General features: G+C 41.9%; 1 protein-coding gene across 2 annotated transcripts in view; it reads left to right on the forward strand.

Annotated features, from left to right (window-relative positions):
- pid1 (phosphotyrosine interaction domain containing 1) overlaps nucleotides 1-19,229 on the forward strand; it is a 32,454-nt gene extending 13,225 nt beyond the window's left edge. Inside the window, exons 3-4 of one of the 2 annotated variants that reach the window (XR_004897365.1) lie at nucleotides 16,523-18,136; nucleotides 18,950-19,229. Coding sequence is in view for 1 of the 2 variants with exons in the window: in XM_031293316.2 (XP_031149176.1) it covers nucleotides 16,523-17,023 (501 nt within the window). In the remaining variant the exon portion in view is untranslated. Of the gene's footprint in view, nucleotides 1-16,522 lie in introns of both variants that reach the window. The other variant, XM_031293316.2, reaches the window with a different exon arrangement.
- The last annotated feature ends 1,172 nt before the right edge of the window (nucleotides 19,230-20,401 follow it).

Consider the following 20,401-nt stretch of genomic DNA (forward strand, 5'->3'; position numbering starts at 1 on the left):
GTGCCTGAATCATCATCTGTGTGTGTGTGTGTGTGTGTGTGTGTGTGTCATGGGTGCGTTTGTTTTCCTCCTCTCCCTGACTCTTAGTGTCAGATGTAGAGTTTGCTCCAATGAGCTGTTTGACTCGCAGCCTATTTTCTTTTCTCTGTCCTCGAAACAGAACAAACAACAGGGCTACAGATTAAAATAGCTGCCAAAGTAACTGAGTGCATCTTTGTGTAGTTGCCCTCATTGCGCCACAGCATTGCAAGCATGACAAACAAACTGAGATGACTGTGTGCATGTGTGAGACGTGAAATGTGGGTTTTGTTCACTGTTGTTTTTGGTGACGTGCTGTACCATTAACAAGCATGTCGGAAAAGGAGTTGAAGCTTTTCCAACTAACTAAACTAAACATTTCATATCTGGCAGTAACATTTAAGGAGACAAATAATTCCCTCTAGAAATTATTGCCAAGAAACACACACATTGAACACACAGGCCCCATGCTTGTAGTTGATACAGCTATTCCTCATCAGCACTTCCCAAAAGCTCCTGAAGTTCAAATGTGAACATGAAGTAAAAGCCAGTAAGACGGCCTTTACTTGCAGAGCAGAAAAGTGAGAGAGATACACATGCAGACACAACCAGCAGGGGTTTCATTGTCTTAAAATCCACACTAAGGTTGTTGTTGTTGTTGTTGTTGTTGTTGTTGTTGTTGTAGTATTAATATAGAATCTAATGCACTGGAAAATTCAAAAATTCATCTTTAATCCAGTGAATTAAGATGAGATTAAAACGGAACACATCGTCTGTGGTGACATTGTTAAGCTGATGCTTTGTTTAATACAAAGCTTTGCACCAGTTACACTGCTCTTCTTGATCGTCCTCATGTCTCTTAAATGCAGCTGTTATCCTGCCAGGCACAATGAAATCAGGCAAGATTTTCTCATCTTGTGAAGGCTGCAGTAACATTGTGTCAGCAGTATGTCTGTATGTTCAGTGCTTCTCCAACACAAACCATACAAACATACCAGTAACATAACACTCTCTCAAATTCTCATCAATGTTGCATATAAAATTCACCACTGATGGAAATTACATCATGTCTATTTCAGTTGGTGAAAATATTTCAGGAAAAAAATTTGCAATTTTCTAGGGCAGTCCAATTTTCTGAAATCTACAGAATATACACTAAATGTCCTGATTGGAAATAAAGCCAACATACTTTCTCTTTACTGTATTTTTCCATAAAACGTACAAAGGTGGAAGGTTTATTGACTGAAATGGACACATGGCATTAGCTTGAAGATGCTCGACCCACATCTCTCTCTCACCCATGTTGCTACTGTACGTGGGAAATTAAGTAATTACTGTAGATCGCAACAGGTTTTTCCAAATAAACACACACATTTCAAACCTCGGATATCGCTATGCTAGCTACTATATCCCACGTATAGAGGGTAATTAACAGTCATGCACTGGAAAATGTTTTTAATTTCAGATGGCAACAAGAACCAGCTAACTAGCTGTTTAATACAAACTAAACAGTGGAATGATGCACAGTTTAAAAAAAAAAAGTAGGAATCAAGGTAGCAGCGACAAAAACAGCAGCCTCTTGTGGCAACCACTGCCATGATAGAAGATAAATATTGATAAATCGTCTAGGTGCACATTGCACCGAGCAGGTATCCCTCTCTGTCTAGTGTGAGTCCCAGCTTCCACTCATTGCCTGCTCCTCTTCTGTACTCACCACTCCAGCATTACAGAGAATGCCAAAGCCATGTTGCCATGGATACCACTATAGCTATTCAGCAGAATTCCAGCCACACAAAAAAAATAATTTCCCTCATCTGTAGCAGCCTCCTTATATGCAAGTCCGTCTGCCTCGCCGCTTGCATCTGCTCGCTTGTGTTACTTCCTGTCTGAGTCACTACCTGCCTGTCTGTATATCTGACAGCCCACCTGCTTCAGCACCCTTGCTTCTAAAGAGACATTATTTTCTTTTCAAGCGAGAAAACTGAGGAAACAATGGTCTCTTGCACTAGTTCCTGCTTGGCTTTCATATGCTACAATACAATTTGATACCACTTATCCTCATGCAATGTTTTATCTTCCCTCTCTTTCATTTCTCACCCCTCTCTCCTTTACTCCGGTCTCTCCCAGCCCCGAGTTTTGCTCCCGGTTTACAGACAGGCAGGAAGGCTGGCTGAGGGCTGCTGTCCCTCTGCCAAAGCTAACAGCTAACAAGGATGAAAGGCCACCTCTCATTGCCCTGCCTGGCCTGCTGCTGTCAAAGCTGTGCACTTCACATCTATTGAGAAAATGTCTTCAATGCACTTTACAGCATGCCAGCTCCAGAGTCATACTTCATGACAAATGATGAAATTACCTTGGACTTTGCTCAAAATACAACTCCGCTTCTTAAGCAAGATTTATGCTTCTGCGTTAAATCTACACCATGGCTACATACGTAGTTACGTGGAGACACACCGTGCGCCGGACCTTACGCCGGACCCTGCGCTGGACCCTACGCCGGACCCTACGCCGGACCCTATGCTGTAGCCTGACGTGCAGCTCTTGAAAAATGTAACTACACGTTGTGGCGACCGTCGCTTGCCCGTGGCTTGGTAGCATTGCATTTTCCCCCTACTCATTTCCTGGTTCTCCTTCTCCATTAGAGTTTAGATTCTCGGCCCGAGCCCGAGCCCGACCCGAGCCAGACCGGACCTCGGGTCGGGCTCGGGCCGTTATTTTCCGCTACATCCTCGGGCCGGACCCTTGATCTTTTTTTTTTTATCCATTACCTTATTATCCTATTTGGGTGGGGAGAAAGCTATGCCATAATCAGAAATATTATAAATATATATATATAGGCTATATAAAAGTAACAAATGTGTACAAAAGTTAGGCTGCAGTTACAAAATGCAGCACTTCATGCGCGGAGTCTCCTCCTCTCGCACGCATCACACCGGGAGCTTGAAGATGTAAAGAAAAAAAGAAAAACAGGAGAATTAACTTTGAGCAAGTGTGGAGGAAAGTCGGAGGTATGGAAGCAGTTTAAACAAGTCGTGGGCAGTGACAACAATATGTTGTTTATCATTGTTTCTTTTTTTTTTACGTTTCTTCATTCAGATCCATTTGCGATCCGTTCCATTCTAAACAAACAGCGCAGTTTACATGCTTCGTCCTTGTTGTATTATTCTAAACAGATTTCTGTAGTTCAAACAACTCTGAATTGTAGTTGAGAACGTCAGTTATAACGGCCCACGTATTAAAAGATTGTCGGGTTTAAATCGGGCTCGGGCTCATAATTACAGTTAATGTGTCGGGCCGGGCTCGGACGCAACGTGCTCGGGCTCGGGTAGGTTCGGGCTTGATTTTTTGGGCCGATCTAAGCTCTATTCTCCATAAACAACATGAAAACAAGGAGAGGGTTAACCTTTCCTGCTAGAGATTTCCCACCGTGGTCAGAAAGCACAGGGGAGACACTTTGTTTCTCTCACTATGCCTCCAGAGTCGGTACTCGCTCCGAAGCTAACCCTGCCTAGCCAAATTACATTTTATAAATGCTTGCTTTTTGATGCGGCCCCTTGGCTATACATGTATAGCTTTCACACAGCGAATGAGCACACAAGTGTCTAATTCACGTCCACATTACATTTGTAGCTGCCCAGACTGTAGAAGTATTATCATGGATGTGGAGTGAAAACTTACAACCAATTATTCACAAGAAACTCCATTAATTATGAAGGAGGTCTTGCTATCAGCCCCTAGAAATGTCATCAGTGTGGCCGGGTTGGATCAGTGGATAGAGAAGGCGCACATATACTGAGAGGTTTATGCCTCGACGCAGAGGTCCAGGGTTCGAATCTGACCTGTGACGATTTCCTGCATGTCTTCCCCATCTCTCCCCTTTTTCACCTAGCTGTCCTATCAAAATAAAGGTGGAAAAGCCCAAAAAATAATCTTTAAAAAAAAAAAAAAAAATCATCAGTTGTTCTAAATTGCTCTGCTACTGGATTATGGTATTGTTTCATCACAAAAAATGTAGAAAGTTAAAAAGAAACACTCATTTGAGATTTGCATTTTAATGTGATTGACAGTCATCAGGCATCATAAGCACTTGTCACAATAGGAAAAGTGTAAATGTAAATAATTAGAAATAGCTGAATTCCATTTAGCAGCTTCAGTTTTAGGGTCCTGGTATTATGCATGCTGGCTCACTGTCACATTTGAATAGAACAGAGCCATAGTTATTAGCCAGTGTTATTACTTACACCTTTGCTTGTCCTGTTATGACAAGTCCAAATGTCTGCTGTGAAAAAGACTTATTGCCAGCACTGGGTCTGATACTTCAGCTGGGCATCATTCCACTCCTATATAGTTAAACCAAACCAGTGATATAGTGTCTGATTTATATGTTCGATGCTCCCAGTTGCCTGCCGAATGTGTGTATGTCTGTGTTTTTGTCTAATGGAGCCTTTGCATCAGTGTTTTCCCCTTTATGTGTATCTGTTATAGATTAAGACAGGACAGAATTGTTGACATGCTAGTCATGGGCATTAGCTTGCTTCGTCACCTGTGAAAATGTACAAACATTCCCAGGTCATTCCCTTCTTAAAGGGGAACTCTATACACATCAAAGTGTGTTTAAAGGTCTTTGGGAGTACAACTGCATATTTGAAAAATAGTTGTATAGAGCCTTTTAAGTCTGATAAATTGCCTCAAGTGATGTCACATGACTCAGCGTTGGAAATCTGGGGGTGTGTAGTTCGAATGAAAGACATGAAAAAGGACAAGCCAATCAAATGTCAGACAGAAACATAATGAACATGCACTGTTTGTTGGTTATTTTTATGTACTGTGAGCATAATGTAAAGGATTGAAATGTGTGTGTTTTTTTTATGGAAACTGGAGGGGAGAGGCGTTCAAACGCAGTCTGGATTCAGGTTCAGGTTAACTAGTGTGTTGTCTCTGCTGGCACTGTTACTCGTCAGTGGAAGAGCCAGACTGGGCAGCAGTTCAGAGCTTCCCTCAGATCCATAACCACTTTCACTGTTGTACTTGTTATCTCTACGGTGGGAGTCAACAGTTTAAAAAAAAGTTTCCATTAATGTTAGACCTGGGCAAAGAAACTTTGACACAGTTCCAGAGTACAAGCCTTTTTCTAACATGTGCAAGTTAGAATCTGCCCAGTGCCACTAAAATGTTCTGTGTTTACACTGGTGTGACTAGAATCACGATGGCCTGATAAACACATGACGTCTATGCTGTAAATATGTATGCTCTGCCTTTAAAACATCTTTATAGTGTTGCACAAAATATTCTCTGTGCAAAAATCTGGATCAGATGAACGAAATTGTGTACAGCAGTTACAGTATTTGTATGTGGCGTGACCAAATAGCATGTGTTGGTAAGGAAAAAAAGGTCTTTAATACTTTCTTGCATTTGCATTGCAAATTTGTGTGGCTGAGACCATATTTTGTGGCCAGGAATTGAAAAGGTAACTCTACCAGTGGACACCAGTGTCACTGGAGTGGAAAGTAAATGTGTAGCTCAGCTAAGACACATTTTATTGCCATCATTGGAGTATGGAGAATCTTACCATATGTATGGAAGGGGTTGGGAATGTGAAAGCTTCTTTCATATACACTGAGGTGCTTCTGTCTTGACTTACATTGAAACACTCAGACTCTGTTTTGTACACACACACACACACACACACACACACACACACACACACACACACACACACACACACACACACACACACACACAGCTCATTTTCTCACCACACATCACACAAAACACAAACGGGCAAATACACACAGCACTTAAAAAAACCCTCATCCATCTTTGCATGCTGTGGCAAGCGGAGCCAGCTGCACTGTGCTGATTCAATAAGTTTAGAGGAATGTTAACAACTTCTCCAGGAATGCTGCATTCCTAAGCAGTGAATTCCCAGTCATGTTGGGGGATCCAGACGCAGGGGCCTACTGAGGGAGAACGCCAGGATAAGCTCCGTCTCTGACAGTGGGACAGTTGTGTTTTATCTATAGAACATGCTGTATCATTTTTGTATCGGCCTCAGTAACTGTTTTAGTACTGACTAAGAGGACTAGGCCAATACTATACATATATTAATATTTAGGAGGTTAAAAAGTCCACAATAATGGATTTCATTTTTGTACCTAAACATGTGACACACAAACACATTTTTGATAAAACCCCATCCAAGTATAACCCAGATACATATTAAGCGGGACATGTTATTATTTTATTTCTGTACACTACATTTGACTTCAGGAGACAATTAGCTTAGCATAAATACTGGAAACAGGGGCAAACAGCTAGCAAGTTGGACTAGTTTCTAGGCCAGAACTAGTAACTTCTTGGATTCTCCGCTGGTTGCCTGGCAACTGGTAATAACACCCTCCAAACCCCACAAATTGTCTTTATTATGCTTCTGTTTTTGTACGGATTAAACAAACCAAATATAGCATGTTAATTAGTGAGCTTTAAAGGTGCTGGTAGCAAGATTTTGTTTTCAGGGCCAGGCTAGCCGTTTTCCCATTTCCGGTCTTTGTGCTAAGCGAAGCTAACAGGCTGCTGGGTGTAGCTTCATATTAACTGTACAGTTATGAGAGTGGTATCAGTCTTCTCATCTCAACTCAACTATCAACTCTCGGCAGAAAAAGTGAAATGTTCAGCTATTTATTTTAAAATAAGCTTGTAACAAGCCTTAGGATTGCATGGATATGCTAAAATGTCCATCAACATAAATTTGCTAACTTTGAAAGTTATACTTTCGGACACTGATAATATCAGGTATTTTTCTTACTTTTGGCAAACGTCATAAGGTCTCCACTGCCAGATACAAGTCCAATATGTTTCCAAATCGTAGGCCATTGAGCCATTGAGGCATCAAGAGCAACAAGACCAATCATATTTTCACACTGACTACTCATCTCATGCCATTTGGAAAAGAAAAGAAAACTGTTACTGGTTGGAACACAATGCGACCATGGTGGGCAAAGAAGGAAAACAGACACAGATTGAGAGATGGACTGTTTGTTTTGTCTGCCCCACCACTGTGTCCTTGGACCAGCATCTGGGAAAGGGCCTAATGCTGAAATGACGACTTTCCAGAAGTGTAGCTGACTGTTTGTGCCTTCACATCACAGTCTGTTCCCAGACCTGATTCGACAGGACCAAACTGCTCTCCTCAACAACTGCCTCCTTGTTCTGCTCTCCGTCCCTCTTCCTGTCATCTCAGCCCCTTTCTTCTTCTTTCTCCATGTTCCCAAAGCGTCTCTGTAGGGACAGGTATCTCCTCATTGGTTCCTCCAAGTCTCTCTTCCTCCTTCTCCTTTTCCCATACCTCCTCCTCTTTTCTTCTCATCCCCTCTGGTCCTTTCTCTGCTGATAGCTGAACCAGCTGTGGCTCCAGCAGCACAGCTGCCCGAGCTCTGCACCTCTCATACACACATGCGTGCCTGTGTGCTTACACACAAATACAGACTCGTACAGACACAGACAGTGTGTGCTGTGTGTGAGTGGACCAGGATGTTACCGTCTCTCTTCCCATCAGCTCGCTTGCTGGGCTGCGGATGTTTTTTCTGTCTCCCTCTGTGTATCCCTCACTTTCTTCTGTCCTTCTTTGCATTCAATTACTTTTTATCAGCTTTGCTCTCCATTGGTTTACAACAAAATGTTTCTCTGTCTGTTTCTTCCTTCCTGCTTGTCTGTCTGTTTCTCATTTTGTCATTCCATAATTGTGGTTTTTCAGGCATTGTTAGGTTTGCATCCAGTGATTTATCCAAAAAAAAAAAAGTTGAATGTTAAAATCTGTTTGCCTCATATATCATTAAAGAAAGCATTGTTACTAGCATGTGCTTCAAAACAGTGCTGGCAGTGACAATGTTGCCATTGATGTGCTGCAGTATACTGTATGTTTTATATGTAATAGTTGTCGAGTCTTTTACAGTGTTGTAAACATGCTAATACAGAACTTAATAAGCTAGCATGTACTGTACGTATTTGCACAGCCTCCCTGATGATTTTTAAACATGTTTCTTAGCACAGATTGACTGAGACCTTGGGAACTACAGCAGTGACTGACAACCTTTTTGGCTTGTGGCCCCTTAAAATCAGACAATATCTGCTTGTTGGTGGTTATGTATGTTATGAGCAGTTCAACCACAGAGTGATGTTTTCCTTGTCAGATTGTTTCTTTTTTAGAGGCATAAAAAGAGGGTTTTGTGTAACAGAAATATATAAATGTTTTCTTCTTTGTTGCTTCTTTTAAACCTTCAGCTGGCTGCTAGCTGTAGCTTTATATTTATGGTACAGACATCTTAGTGGTGTTGAGCTTCTCATCCAACTGTTGGCAAGATAGCGAATACGGGTATTTCCCAAAATGTAAACTTTTCTTTTAACTTTTTACAGTACAAGCAGACAAGCTAGCAAGGCTACCAAACACTTGTTTACTGATGAGATGACTTCCACCTGCAGGCCGTAGAGTCTCCATATGTAGGAGAGAGAGAAAGAGAGAATAGAATAGGACAATATCCTCCGTAAACTAAGAGTCAGTAATGGTGGCCACATGTCTCACCACACATGCAAATGTTTAACCATGCTCCTCCCCTCTCTGTCTCACACTCGCAAACACTTGCACTCCATTTCTTTGTTTTTGTCTCTGTTCTACGAAGCAGGTATACATACACATGTAGTTTCCTTTCTGCAGCAGCAATCCAGTGAATAGTTTAAAGCCGTGATAGAATGCAAAACCGATTTTACCTTGTCATAGTTGAATAACGACAGTTTGGTGGGTAAATAGACATACATAGAACCTCAAAATCCCATTGACACCTCTTTCCTCTGCACATCTCACAATTTGAAACTGCCTCTGAAAACGGGCAAATCTCAACGAACTACAGAGTTGACGTCAACTCGGTGGCTCCTCCTCATTTGGCTCTAGTCTCTATCTTTGTCACACCCCAACATTTACATAGGCTACACCACTGATCTGAGATCAGGTAGTCTTCTGAATAGGTCGCGCAGATCTCAGAAATTGTATACATTGTTCGTCTACTATTTCATCACAAAATTCACTTCTGAGACTTTTTTATGTGAGAAATCAACTATGTAGAGGTCAAATATGGGCCGTTTTACGAAAATGTATGGCTAATTGCAAATTTTGTCCGACTGTGTGTCGGAGTTCAGCGGCCGGTGCTGCCTGGGTTGTTGCCTCGCCACCCGGCCTGTCCTCCTTCACAGACCCCGGCCTGCTGTGAGCTAGATGGTGCTCTGTCACGGCCGGCAGCCCTGCTCCATACTCGCGCAAAGTCACCGTTTCTGGGTTACTGGACTACCAAACGCCGCTGCCCTGACAGAGCTCCAGGGCCTGCAGCTCGCTGTTCTCCCTCCCCTCTTCCTGCTAAATGGCCGGTCAGCGAGCTTGTTACACCCGCAATCTATTACCACAGGTTCCAGTTAAAATGGATATGTGTGTTGAGTTATTTAAACAAACGATCTGGAAAATAATGCCTCTTGTCCGCGAGTCTCATTGATAGAGCCCACAGGCTCTATCAATGAGAGCTAGCTAGCCTCCTCCTAGACCTCTGAAATTCATGGATTAAATTGAAAATCGGACAAAAGTGTTAGCTAAGCTTTGTAAGACCTTAGGGTAGCTGTGATATACATGCCGTGACGAAATCCAAAGTGTAAATATACTCTAGTTATGCCGAAAGTGTAGCTAACTAGCCGCGATCTCCTAAAACGGCCCATGTTTGAGCTTTATATAGTTGATTTCTCGCATAAAAAAGTCTCAGAAGTGAATTTAATAACGAAATAGCAGACCAAACAATGTATAACAGTGTACTGTCTCGTCTCCAATGTATGTGTATGTGGTTCGCTCAACCAGTCATCGCGCAGCTCATCTAAATATTCATGAGCATACCATATTTGGAAGAAAAGCTGTGGTTACAAATAGGGCCATATTCACAGGGTAGTTAAGGCCCCATAAAATAGCAACCGGGCCATTTTCAGCCCAACCAATGTTACATACCCTATTAGGAGACCTTAAGGAACAGTGTGAAATACCCTTTATAATCATTCTATCACCCCTTTAAATTTGAACTTCCCTCAGCCTGTCTGTTTTTCTGTCAATGTTTGCTCCAATTTTTCTTAGTTGCATTCCTCCTTTGCAGCCTCCAAGGCTGTCGTTCCTGTAACTGTTTTTATTTCTGTCTCCCTTTTGCTTCATATGGAATCAATATTTTCAGTTTGGCAGTATAGAAATGTTAACCGTTAGCTGTAGGAGGGGATGTGAGGATAGAGGAGAGGTGTTAGGGCGAGGAGGGAGAAAGAAGAGAAAACACATGGAAAGTTGAAACAAAGAGGAGGACTTTGTAGATCTCTGGAATGATCTGTCTGCCTGACTTGCCAGCCCTGAGACGACTGGTGAGCGGGCTGCCAGATCAGAGAACAGCAGATGTTTTCTGGTCTGGGATGGATGGATTGATGTATCAATTTTTATTGTTGAGTTAGTGAGTGGTTTGCTTCACATGCTGCACAAACACTGACTTATGCAGACGTCTGTAGTTTGGCTTGGAGATCCTGACAGCAGCTCATTTCTGCACTGTCAGTGAGTCCAACCTAAGTCATGACTTCTGGTAGCTGTGCTAAAAGAACTCTAAATGTTACTTCATATGAATTCACTTGCCACATACCGAAGTATTTCCAATCCATCAAAACGTTGCTGAAATATTTTGTTCCGATGCTTTCATGGACTCTCTATGGGCTTCTTTCTTGATTGTATGACTGAATGATGTGAAGGAGGAAGTGAAATTGTATTGAGGACAACTTCATTGCTGCTTCAATTATCCTGTGAGGGTCTGACTTGTCTATAGTTTGTGTGCATTCCCAGCTAGAAAGAAGAAAAACAGCCTCTAGACGTAGGGTCAGCAGATCTTGTCTTCTATGATTCCTGACTTAGAGAACAGATGTCTGGTTATAAATGTGTGTATTTTATAGGCACCTGTCTAGTCTTACAGCACTGTCACTTTACACTGCTGTCTCATATTGAGTGTCTTGTTGGCTCTAGAGAGCACAATTACCTAGTTTATGTTATGTATTTTATTACTTTATTCTAGCAGTGGTATTTCTACGGTGCCGATGGTTCTGCCCAACGGCTGAATAGTTTCAGTGTTTAACATGGATTGGATTTACACTAAGTTTTGCTGCCTTCAGAAAACACCACAGTGATGACACAATAATCATGAGCCACATATGTAATTTGTGTCAAATAAATCAGAATTTAAACATGACAACCTTAAATACATTTGAACATGTACTTATGGAAGGATGGCAATATACTTGTGCTTATTTGGCATAAAGGTTCAACCTGTTTACATTTTTTGTCTGTCATTGATCAGCAGCCAAACCTAATAAACTCCACAATCAGTTTCACATTTAGTGTGTCTGTGTCTTCATAAATGCTCACGTTTAACTTTCCTTATACAGATGTTATGCTCACCTACACAGCTTAATACCAGGTGTAAATGGGCTCAGTGTTGTCTTAGCCCTCAAGGAAAAAAATGTTGGTACAGTGAAATGGGTGATTCAAGTACTGCAGCCCAAAAAGAAATCATCCAAGTCCAAAGTTTTAGTGGTATATTTCGTTTTTGTGAGCACAGCCTTATAAGCAGTTTTTTTTCTATTTATATCTCTCCATCATCTTTCTGCTTGAGCAATGTAACAATTTCCTCTTTAGCTGCATGTTTGGTTTGGACTTGGAAACAAACTCTAAATGTTTGCTCAGTCTGGTGACCTCCTCAACTCACACAATCCTCACTTATCTTTCCCTCCACCTTACACACACACACACACACACACACACACACACACACAGACACACATACACATTAGAGGATGGATACCCGAACCGAGCCCGTCGGGACCCAACAGTACCCGATGGGCCGGGCCAGATATTTAGAAATGATGTTTGGGTTTGGGTCGGGCTTGGTCACATCAGTGTGATAAGGCATTGAACATTTTAAATTTAAAAAAGCTTATAACGTGCGCTTGTTGCCCTGTGTGTGCTGATGCGTTCTGCCTTCCTACAGTTGCTTAATAATAGCAGGCTTTCCACACAAACAAACGTACATGTGTCATTAGTATCAGAAAAAAATGACATTTTAACTGTCTCGGGCTTGGGTCGGGCTCGGACATAAATATCTTAATACCTGTCGGGCTCGGGCCAGATTCGGTTACTGCTCTGTCGGACGTGGGCCGGGCTTGGACAGAAAAATGCAGCCCGATCCGCACTCTAATACACACACACACACACACACACACACACACACACACACACACACACACACACATACACACACACACACACACACACATATATATATATATATATACACACACACACACACACACACACACACACACACACACACACACATATATATATACACACACACACACACACACACACACACACCTCCCTGTCTTATACTCTTTTATTTCGTCGTCATGCTCGTCTGGAAAGTTGACAATTCAAACCAAATGTTCCAACGCAGACCAGTGTGTTTTGCTATTTATCAAAGGACTGCGTTTGTTTGAGGGCTCAACTCCTAAGATACCTCTAATAAAGATGATTCTTGTCATTTTTCAACCCCCACCATCTTCCTTCTTTTCTGCCTTTCTTGACCTCTCTATGACCACTCTACCTAACTTGCAGATATGCCAGTCACAAAAAAAAAATCTTTCGCTTGGAGAAAAGAAGGCAACATCAGACTGAATTCAGTCTAAACTAAATATGAAGCTGCTGCAACTCTTCCTCTTGGCTCTTTTTCCCAAGTTGTGAACATTATTTAACCAGACACATTAACTAGATCACTTCCTAATTTTCTATCACCAGACAATACATATATATAGATTGAGAGAAAAATGAACTGCCTTTTTTTGTGTTTTGGCCTACTCCCAGCTGCTAGAAGAGAATGAAACGTGGCAAAGCAGTCAGCCTTCATTCAACTAGGAAGCAAGCAATGAGTAGAAACAATTACAGTTTAAACAAGTAACTTAATATCAAAATAAGAGAGACAGAGAAAAGAAGTGCACAATGACTCTTTATTGCTGTTTGACATACAAACAGCACACTCTGTATGGTTGATGTATCTTGCTGTTTGGATTTGTTGGCTGGCTGAGTGACTGAATGCCTTTTGGCTGCGAGAGGGTGTCAGTGTGGTTGACTAGCAAACCACCCTGCCTCCAGGCTGCTCCTGCAGACCTGTGGTACTCGGCTGAATGATGGATCGGGTGCAAAGGCTGAGTGTCCCACCCCTGCGGTCACCACTAATGAAAAACAGGCATTACGAGACAGCCGCTTTCACTTCCTCGATCTCTTACTGTTCAGAAACTAGGAATCAATGTCATGTTGCACTGCAATCAGGGTTTTTCGGGGGCTAATCCACCACAGTGGTAGCATACAGTACCAGTGTTTGTTTATATATGGAGCAGATACTACACATGCTACTTTTGAGTAGATTCACCTTCATTCAGTTTGATTTGATTGTTTGTTTCACCGCACCTTAAGACATCATTTAGGGGAAATATGCTACTTCTGTTCATTTACCAATCTACCTGACTGTCACATGAAATATTTTATCTTATAATTAGTTCCGTTTAAAAACAAGTAAGGGAATAATGGTGCATCTGAAATCTATCAAATTTCAGTTATTGCTCAGAGTGGAAAGATACTGTATCTCTGATGTTGGCATTATTTTTGTTGTTTGTTTTGTGAACATTTAGCTTACAGACTATTTATATAACTTGTCTTATTTTCATAAATTGGCCTTGAAATAGTTAACGCATCTAACTATCCATAAAACCACAAATTGACATTTTTACATTTCTGTAAATGTAATAAGTGAGCTTTAGAGGTGTTGATACATGTGTTTTAAAATCTTTTGACAAATGTTTTCTTCCTGCTTCCAGTCTTTATGCTAAGCTAGGCTAACTACATTTTGGCTCCAGCTCCATACTTAACATACAGACATGGCATTGATTCTCGTCCCAAATTTTATAAAGAAAGTGATTTGGCATAGATGAAATGTTTGATTGTTATACATTTTTTCCAGGGATATATTTCTGTTTGTTTCTGTTGCTTTCTATTTCTCATTAGCTTCCTCTTTCTCTACCGCCTGTTTTAGCTTAAATTTCTCCATAACTTTCATTTCCTCTTTTTTTTGTTTTTTTAAAAGGATCTTTTTAGAAGGGTTTTTAGATGAGAAGATCTGTTGTGGGCTTCACAGTTTTACAAAGGGTGCATAATTTTACAAAAATACTAACGTTACATAAAAATACTACAAAGATTTTGGTGCCTATCAGTTTTTACATTTTTTGCAGCTTTATAGTAAATGCTAAACCTGCTCTACATACAACTTAATACTGCCTGTCTAACTGAGAGGCTGGTCTGAGTGACTGGCTGATTGTTCTGCATGCTTACTCTGAAAGATCCAATTCAGTGAAAATCATAGCAGAGAATGAGGGCAGGTAGACTTGACGGTTACAGACTAAACAAAACGTGTGAAAGAAGAGAAGCAGTCCGATCACGTGAGGAATAAAACAGGACCCGGGCCTCTGCTTTGTATCATTTTCTGGTGCTCTCTGTCAGTCTGCCACTGGTATTTGTTGATATGCTGGGTGGACATCTGCTGTTGTCGGATAATAAAATGTAATAACTGAAAAGAATTATAGGTAATAGTTTGCGTGCATTTCTTAAGGGAATAGTGTTATCCAAACCACAGACTGGCTCGACATTGACAGATGTGCATTGAGCCATAAATGCAGGCCATATCTTCTAAAAATGTTCCCGACTGCTTTATGATACACATCTCTCCTTTTAGTATTGACACTTATCATCGCACTCATGTTATCAGCAGCCATGTGTGCTGCATGTAACCAGCTGTAATGAACTCTTGAGAGAGAGGAGTATTCCCCTGCCCCAGTATAAACACAGACAGGAGTGAAAACTCTGAATGTTTGACTCGTAGCCGGCTCCTCCTCTGTGTATTTTTATAAAGCTAAAAGAACACCATGTAGAGAACGTGCACAAGTCAGCCATTATTCCTGGACTGCTCTTACATTGGTCACGTTCCCAAAGAAAACTCCAGCTTTGTTCACGTCTTAACTCTGTCTCCTCCTAACACTGTCCATCTCCTCAGTCTATCGCTCTCCTGGTATGCAGCGTCATTACTATGGTATTCTATGGTACTTGTTGCAGCCACAGCTCAACATATTTTTTTTTCTCTTTGGGAAATAGCCCACACACATCCTTCAGCATGTCAGCACAGTTACCACAGAAAATTAGAAAAGCCTCTTATCACCACTACAGATAGACTTAACGTACCCCAGTTTTTTTAAGTTAATTAACCTAAAGATGTACATGAACATGGAATTATTTCTGCCTGAAGTGATTTGAAAAGAAAAAGGGTCCACTCTTGATGAAGATAAAGATCTGTTTAGTAGTGATTTGGACCTCCTTACTGTGTATGCCTGTGTTGTCCTCTTAGATGGATGGGCTCTGCTGGTTATTCTTAGGCCTCAACTGCTGACAGAGGGTGACCGGGCTTTTGCAATTTAAGTCCCCAGACTTTGGAAGACTCTGCTCATTGAGATTAGACAGGCTATGTCTGTAACATCTTTAAATCCTTTCTTAAAACAATCTTTTATAAGCCTCTGTTAATAGTCAATATGTTTTATCGCTCCACTTTTGACATTCAACTTCTACTTTCTAACAGTATTTAATCGTCCCTGTGTCTTTTCCTTGTAACTTTGTAAAGAAAAGTGCTTTATAAATAATCCTAATAATAGACTCTTTCGATATGACAGAGAGCAGTCTCACTTCCCACTTTTAATATTGCATCCCTGTTATTTTTCCCTTTGCAGCTGATTCTGTACATCCGGTGAAAAACTGCAGTTTTTAAAGGTGTATGTGTAGTCACCTGCATATTTATGTTTGTTTAGTCTCGCTTTGCCAGACCTTCCTCTACAGCGCTGCGGAGGAGGGTCTGGCTAGTCCACACAGCATTCCGGGATGTGAAAGAAACGTGCTCTGGTTTATTGGCATGTCTTTAAACCAATCACAACCGTCTTGGGCGGCGCTAAGCTCCGCACGGAGCCACGGTGCCACTGCTAAATAGCCTCGAGAAGGAACTTGTTTTTGTGGAACGTGTACGTTCAAAGTTGTTTTAGTCGTGCAACAGAAAACTCAGATTGGACAGATAGTCTAGCTAGCTGTCTGGATTTAACTTGCAAAGATCTGAGGAGAAGTTAACCATGCCAAGTTTAAAATTACAACACAAAGAAAGAGTAAGGTAACGGACATCTGGCTGAAAAGAAGGACATACGGCGGAATTTCCTGGCGGCAACAGAGCAATCCCGGAAGTGGAAGGTCATCGATAACGACTGTTTGTTATACGTGGTGTTGTGAAGTCTAATAGTATTTGTGTGCGTCTTCCTACAGGTGGCCTACCTGGGTAAGGTGACTATCTCCGGGACCCAGTTCCTGTCTGGCTGCACAGAGTCGGCGGTGGTGGGTCTTGTGGAGCGTCGTGGCCTTGCTCAGCAGCAGGGCAGCTTCCCCGAAGGCAATTCTCTGCTGGAGATCCGGCCCTTCCAGGTGCGTCTTCACCACCTGGATGAGCACGGCGAGGCCTCAGTAACCATGGACACCTACCAGGTGGCGCGGATCGCCTACTGCACAGCTGACCACAGTGTCAGACCCAACGTATTTGCCTGGATCTACCGGGAGATCAACGATGACCTGACCTTCCAGATGGACTGCCATGCTGTGGAGTGCGAGAGCAAGCTGGAGGCCAAGAAATTGGCACACTCAATGATGGAGGCTTTCCGCAAGACTTTCCACAGCATGCGCAGTGATGGCCGCATCCACAAGAGTGGCTCATCGGACGAATTTGCTGAGGACTCATCCACCCCTGAAGACTCGACCCCAGACGACGGTTGAACTAAAACTCACCTAAACTCCTGATCTCCATCCTAACTAAGCGAGGGGTGACTGGAAGGATGGACAGATTACCTGTTCTCTCTCATTCTCCCACCTACTATCTCATTCTGTTATCAATTTGGAACAAAATTAAGTGAACCTGTGAACCAACACACCCAGGATAATGAAGTAGCTTTTTAATACTGTAAATGGAAGGTAGATGAAAAAGGAGTTACAAAAGACCTACATTTACATACAGGGATAGCAAAGTGCTGCCACATTAAATAAATGGCCCTCAAAGACCCACAGGGGTCTTTTAAGGACCTCTGTAAATGCCCTCAAGAGATTGACTCGACATTGCCAACTCCATTTTCAACCACTGTCACTCCTGCACTCAGCAGAGACTCTGTTTGTGGTTCTTAAGCTTTTTCACCCAGGAAACAACAACGTTTAGTCCCTGTTCTTCTGACCCCAGCTCATGACAACCTATTGCTACTCTTGCCATGTAGGGACCCAGCAGAATAGGCCTGTGACCTATTCCGGGTCCCAACCCAGAGTTTATGAGACTGTTGGAGCACATAAATTCTTTAAATGTTTAATTATGTGGGTCTCTGTTACAATGCCTTTTGACCTTGCTATTTGCGAATGAGGATGTGAAAGAAAAGCTAAGCCTTTAAGCACTATTCATATTATCACTATGGTACCTTAGTCCAACCCCAAAATTATTCGCCGGCACGTCTGTCATGTGAACGATCGAGCCGGAGCTTCTACCGCCATCTCCGTATAATAGGTACTTAAAGATTCAGAGTATGCATACGGTACCTGGGAGAATATAGGTGCTACATAGATGTTTCATTTTAGAAGTTCTCACTCGGCTGAAAGCCTAGGCCTGTCTGCGACACCTTAACCATTTACTTCTGTTTTGAGTATATCAAAATCCAGGCTGGATTTTGCCTGTCAGATTATGTGCTCAGATTATGTGCCTCAGTTTCCTCTCACATTAGTTTGGTCTCTTACCCAGGTCCCTATGTGTGTATGTGTGGCTGTGTGTGTGTGTGTGTTTCAACCTTTTTGTTTTTCTGTGTGTGTAGGTGTAATTGCTTACTTCTGTACTTTATGTATATGAATGTACACGTGAGTGCTTGCATCTCTATGTGAAAGAGAAAAGGTAAGGGAGGAGGAAGATTGGGGTGGGGGGGAGGGGGGTATTGCATGATTAGCTGGAAGTGACTTCTCATCTCCCTGGAAGCATCCATTTTTGATGCTTATTAAGGAGGTGTTTTAAAATCAAGACAAGGTACTATGACCATTTGCCACGTTTTCTTACTTTTATCTCGTATGAAATGAAAACACGAGAGTCTGAATGTGCAAGTCACCGAGGTTGTAGGACCCTGAAACACAGCCGTCCAAGATAATGACTGACACCTCCTGGCCTCTGCTGAATGTATGATGAGTCCAACGTGCTGTGAGTGCCTCACACCATCTCCGGTCACTTCAGTCTCCCATAATCTCCTCATGCTACCACAGACAAGTTGTAGGGGACAGTTAGGGACCAATTTCACTCTGCTCTGCTGCCCTGCATTGAGGCACCATTGTGGGGTTAAAAACTCACCATGCCACTTTCTTCTTCTTTTCTAACAGGACTGTATTGAACAGATTGGACGCTATCAGTGGAAACAGTCTTTGGTCAGTGACTCAAACAGAATGATTAAGTGGCTCTGGTCAAAACACACACTCAAATATACACACCTACATACAATTATACATATGTACACACACATTGTAATTGAATATTGCTCAATAAGCTTATGTAAATACAAATGTATCACTTTCCAAATATTACAGCATAAATGTTGATAGCTATTTTAAATACAAACAAATGTTGAGGAACCATCATATGATACAGAAACAGTGTTATAAAGCCTACTGTGAATACTAAGTGGAGAGCTGTGTGTGTGTGTGTGTGTGTGTGTGTGTGTGTGTGTGTGTGTGTGTGTGTGTGTGTGTGTGTGTGTGTGTGTGTGTGGTAGGGAAGCATGCTGAGGGGTGTGTATGGACAGGCCAGAGGGGAGGGGGGGGGAATGTTTATAAAGCTGTAGATTACTGTGTCATGTCTGTCTGAAAGCTCAGACGTGCTTTAAATGTTTGAAAAATGTTACCTTAAGTGTTTTCTATACAGTGTTTGCAAAGATCAAGAAACAATTGCATATAAAGTATTTACCAAGATCAAGTGCGTGATGGTGTGTTCTGTTTTGTGTCAAATCCACATCTTATGTCTCATTCTCCACTGTCACCACATCCCAGCTAAAATATTTTTTTAGTCTTTAAACTCTGCTTGATTTTAACTTGTAGATTCCCTGCTGTGGCTGCATGTGGGAGGATAAATACAAAGCATGTTCAGTTTTAGAACAAACAGAACCGGTAACCAGATGATGCTCTGACACTGCCAGGACAGATGTAAAGCATAACCACACAGTCCTCCATACATGTTAGGGATGGCAGTAGCTCAGTTGGTAGGGACTTGGCTTGGGAACCAGAGAGTTGCCTGTTCAAATTCCTGTGTGGACCAAAGTATGGAGTGTGGACTGGTGGCTGGAGAGATGCCAGTTCACCTCCGGGGCTTTGCCAAGGTGCCCTTGAGCAAGGCACCAAACCTCTCCATTAGTGTATGTATGGGTCCTGGACATGTCTGTGGATTTTGGGCCTATGTGCAATAACTAACAACAGAAAGAAAAAAAAAATGTAATTTCGCCATTGCGGGATCAATAAAGTATGTCTTAATTTTAATGTTGCAGCATACTGGAATGTGACTTTCCTGAAACTTCTCAAGGTATAAAATCTGTTTTGGTGTGTCGTGTGTGTTTTAAGGAATGTTTGGATGCGACTTAAAGCCATAATCTAACACAAAGACTAATCATTCTGTTTAATGCCAAGTGTAGGTGGGGTGAGTGTTTTACAATCACTCCTCCGCTTCCTGTGGTCACTATTGCCCTGAACAAACTCCTAAACTTTATTAACTTTATGGTATTTACATGCATATTTCAGGTTTAAGTGCGACACTGCTTTTATCCGTCCTCAAAAGGAGGTTTTTATGCTCCCATTCTTCACATTCCTCTGTCTTCTCAGATGTGTCTTTTATTGTGTTGTTGTGCTCCAGCCTCTCGTCTACCAGAATGTGGCAGACCTTGTCTCTTCATAGTGCCCACATCAATAACAAGATAACTAGCTGCTCTCTGCTTCTGTGGCTGGCGATCATTTTGCAGTTTAAGAGCTGCAGAGAATTGGAGGCAAAATGGATGCTGTGAAGAATGTTAATGTGTGTTGAATGAGAACACTGCCTCCCTCTGGCAATAAGAGTTACAGCATTTTGCTTTGAATGTTTTTTCAAAGAAGCCTTTT

This window comes from Sander lucioperca, chromosome 5 (genome assembly GCF_008315115.2).
Source record: "Sander lucioperca isolate FBNREF2018 chromosome 5, SLUC_FBN_1.2, whole genome shotgun sequence".
Lineage (NCBI taxonomy): Eukaryota > Metazoa > Chordata > Actinopteri > Perciformes > Percidae > Sander > Sander lucioperca.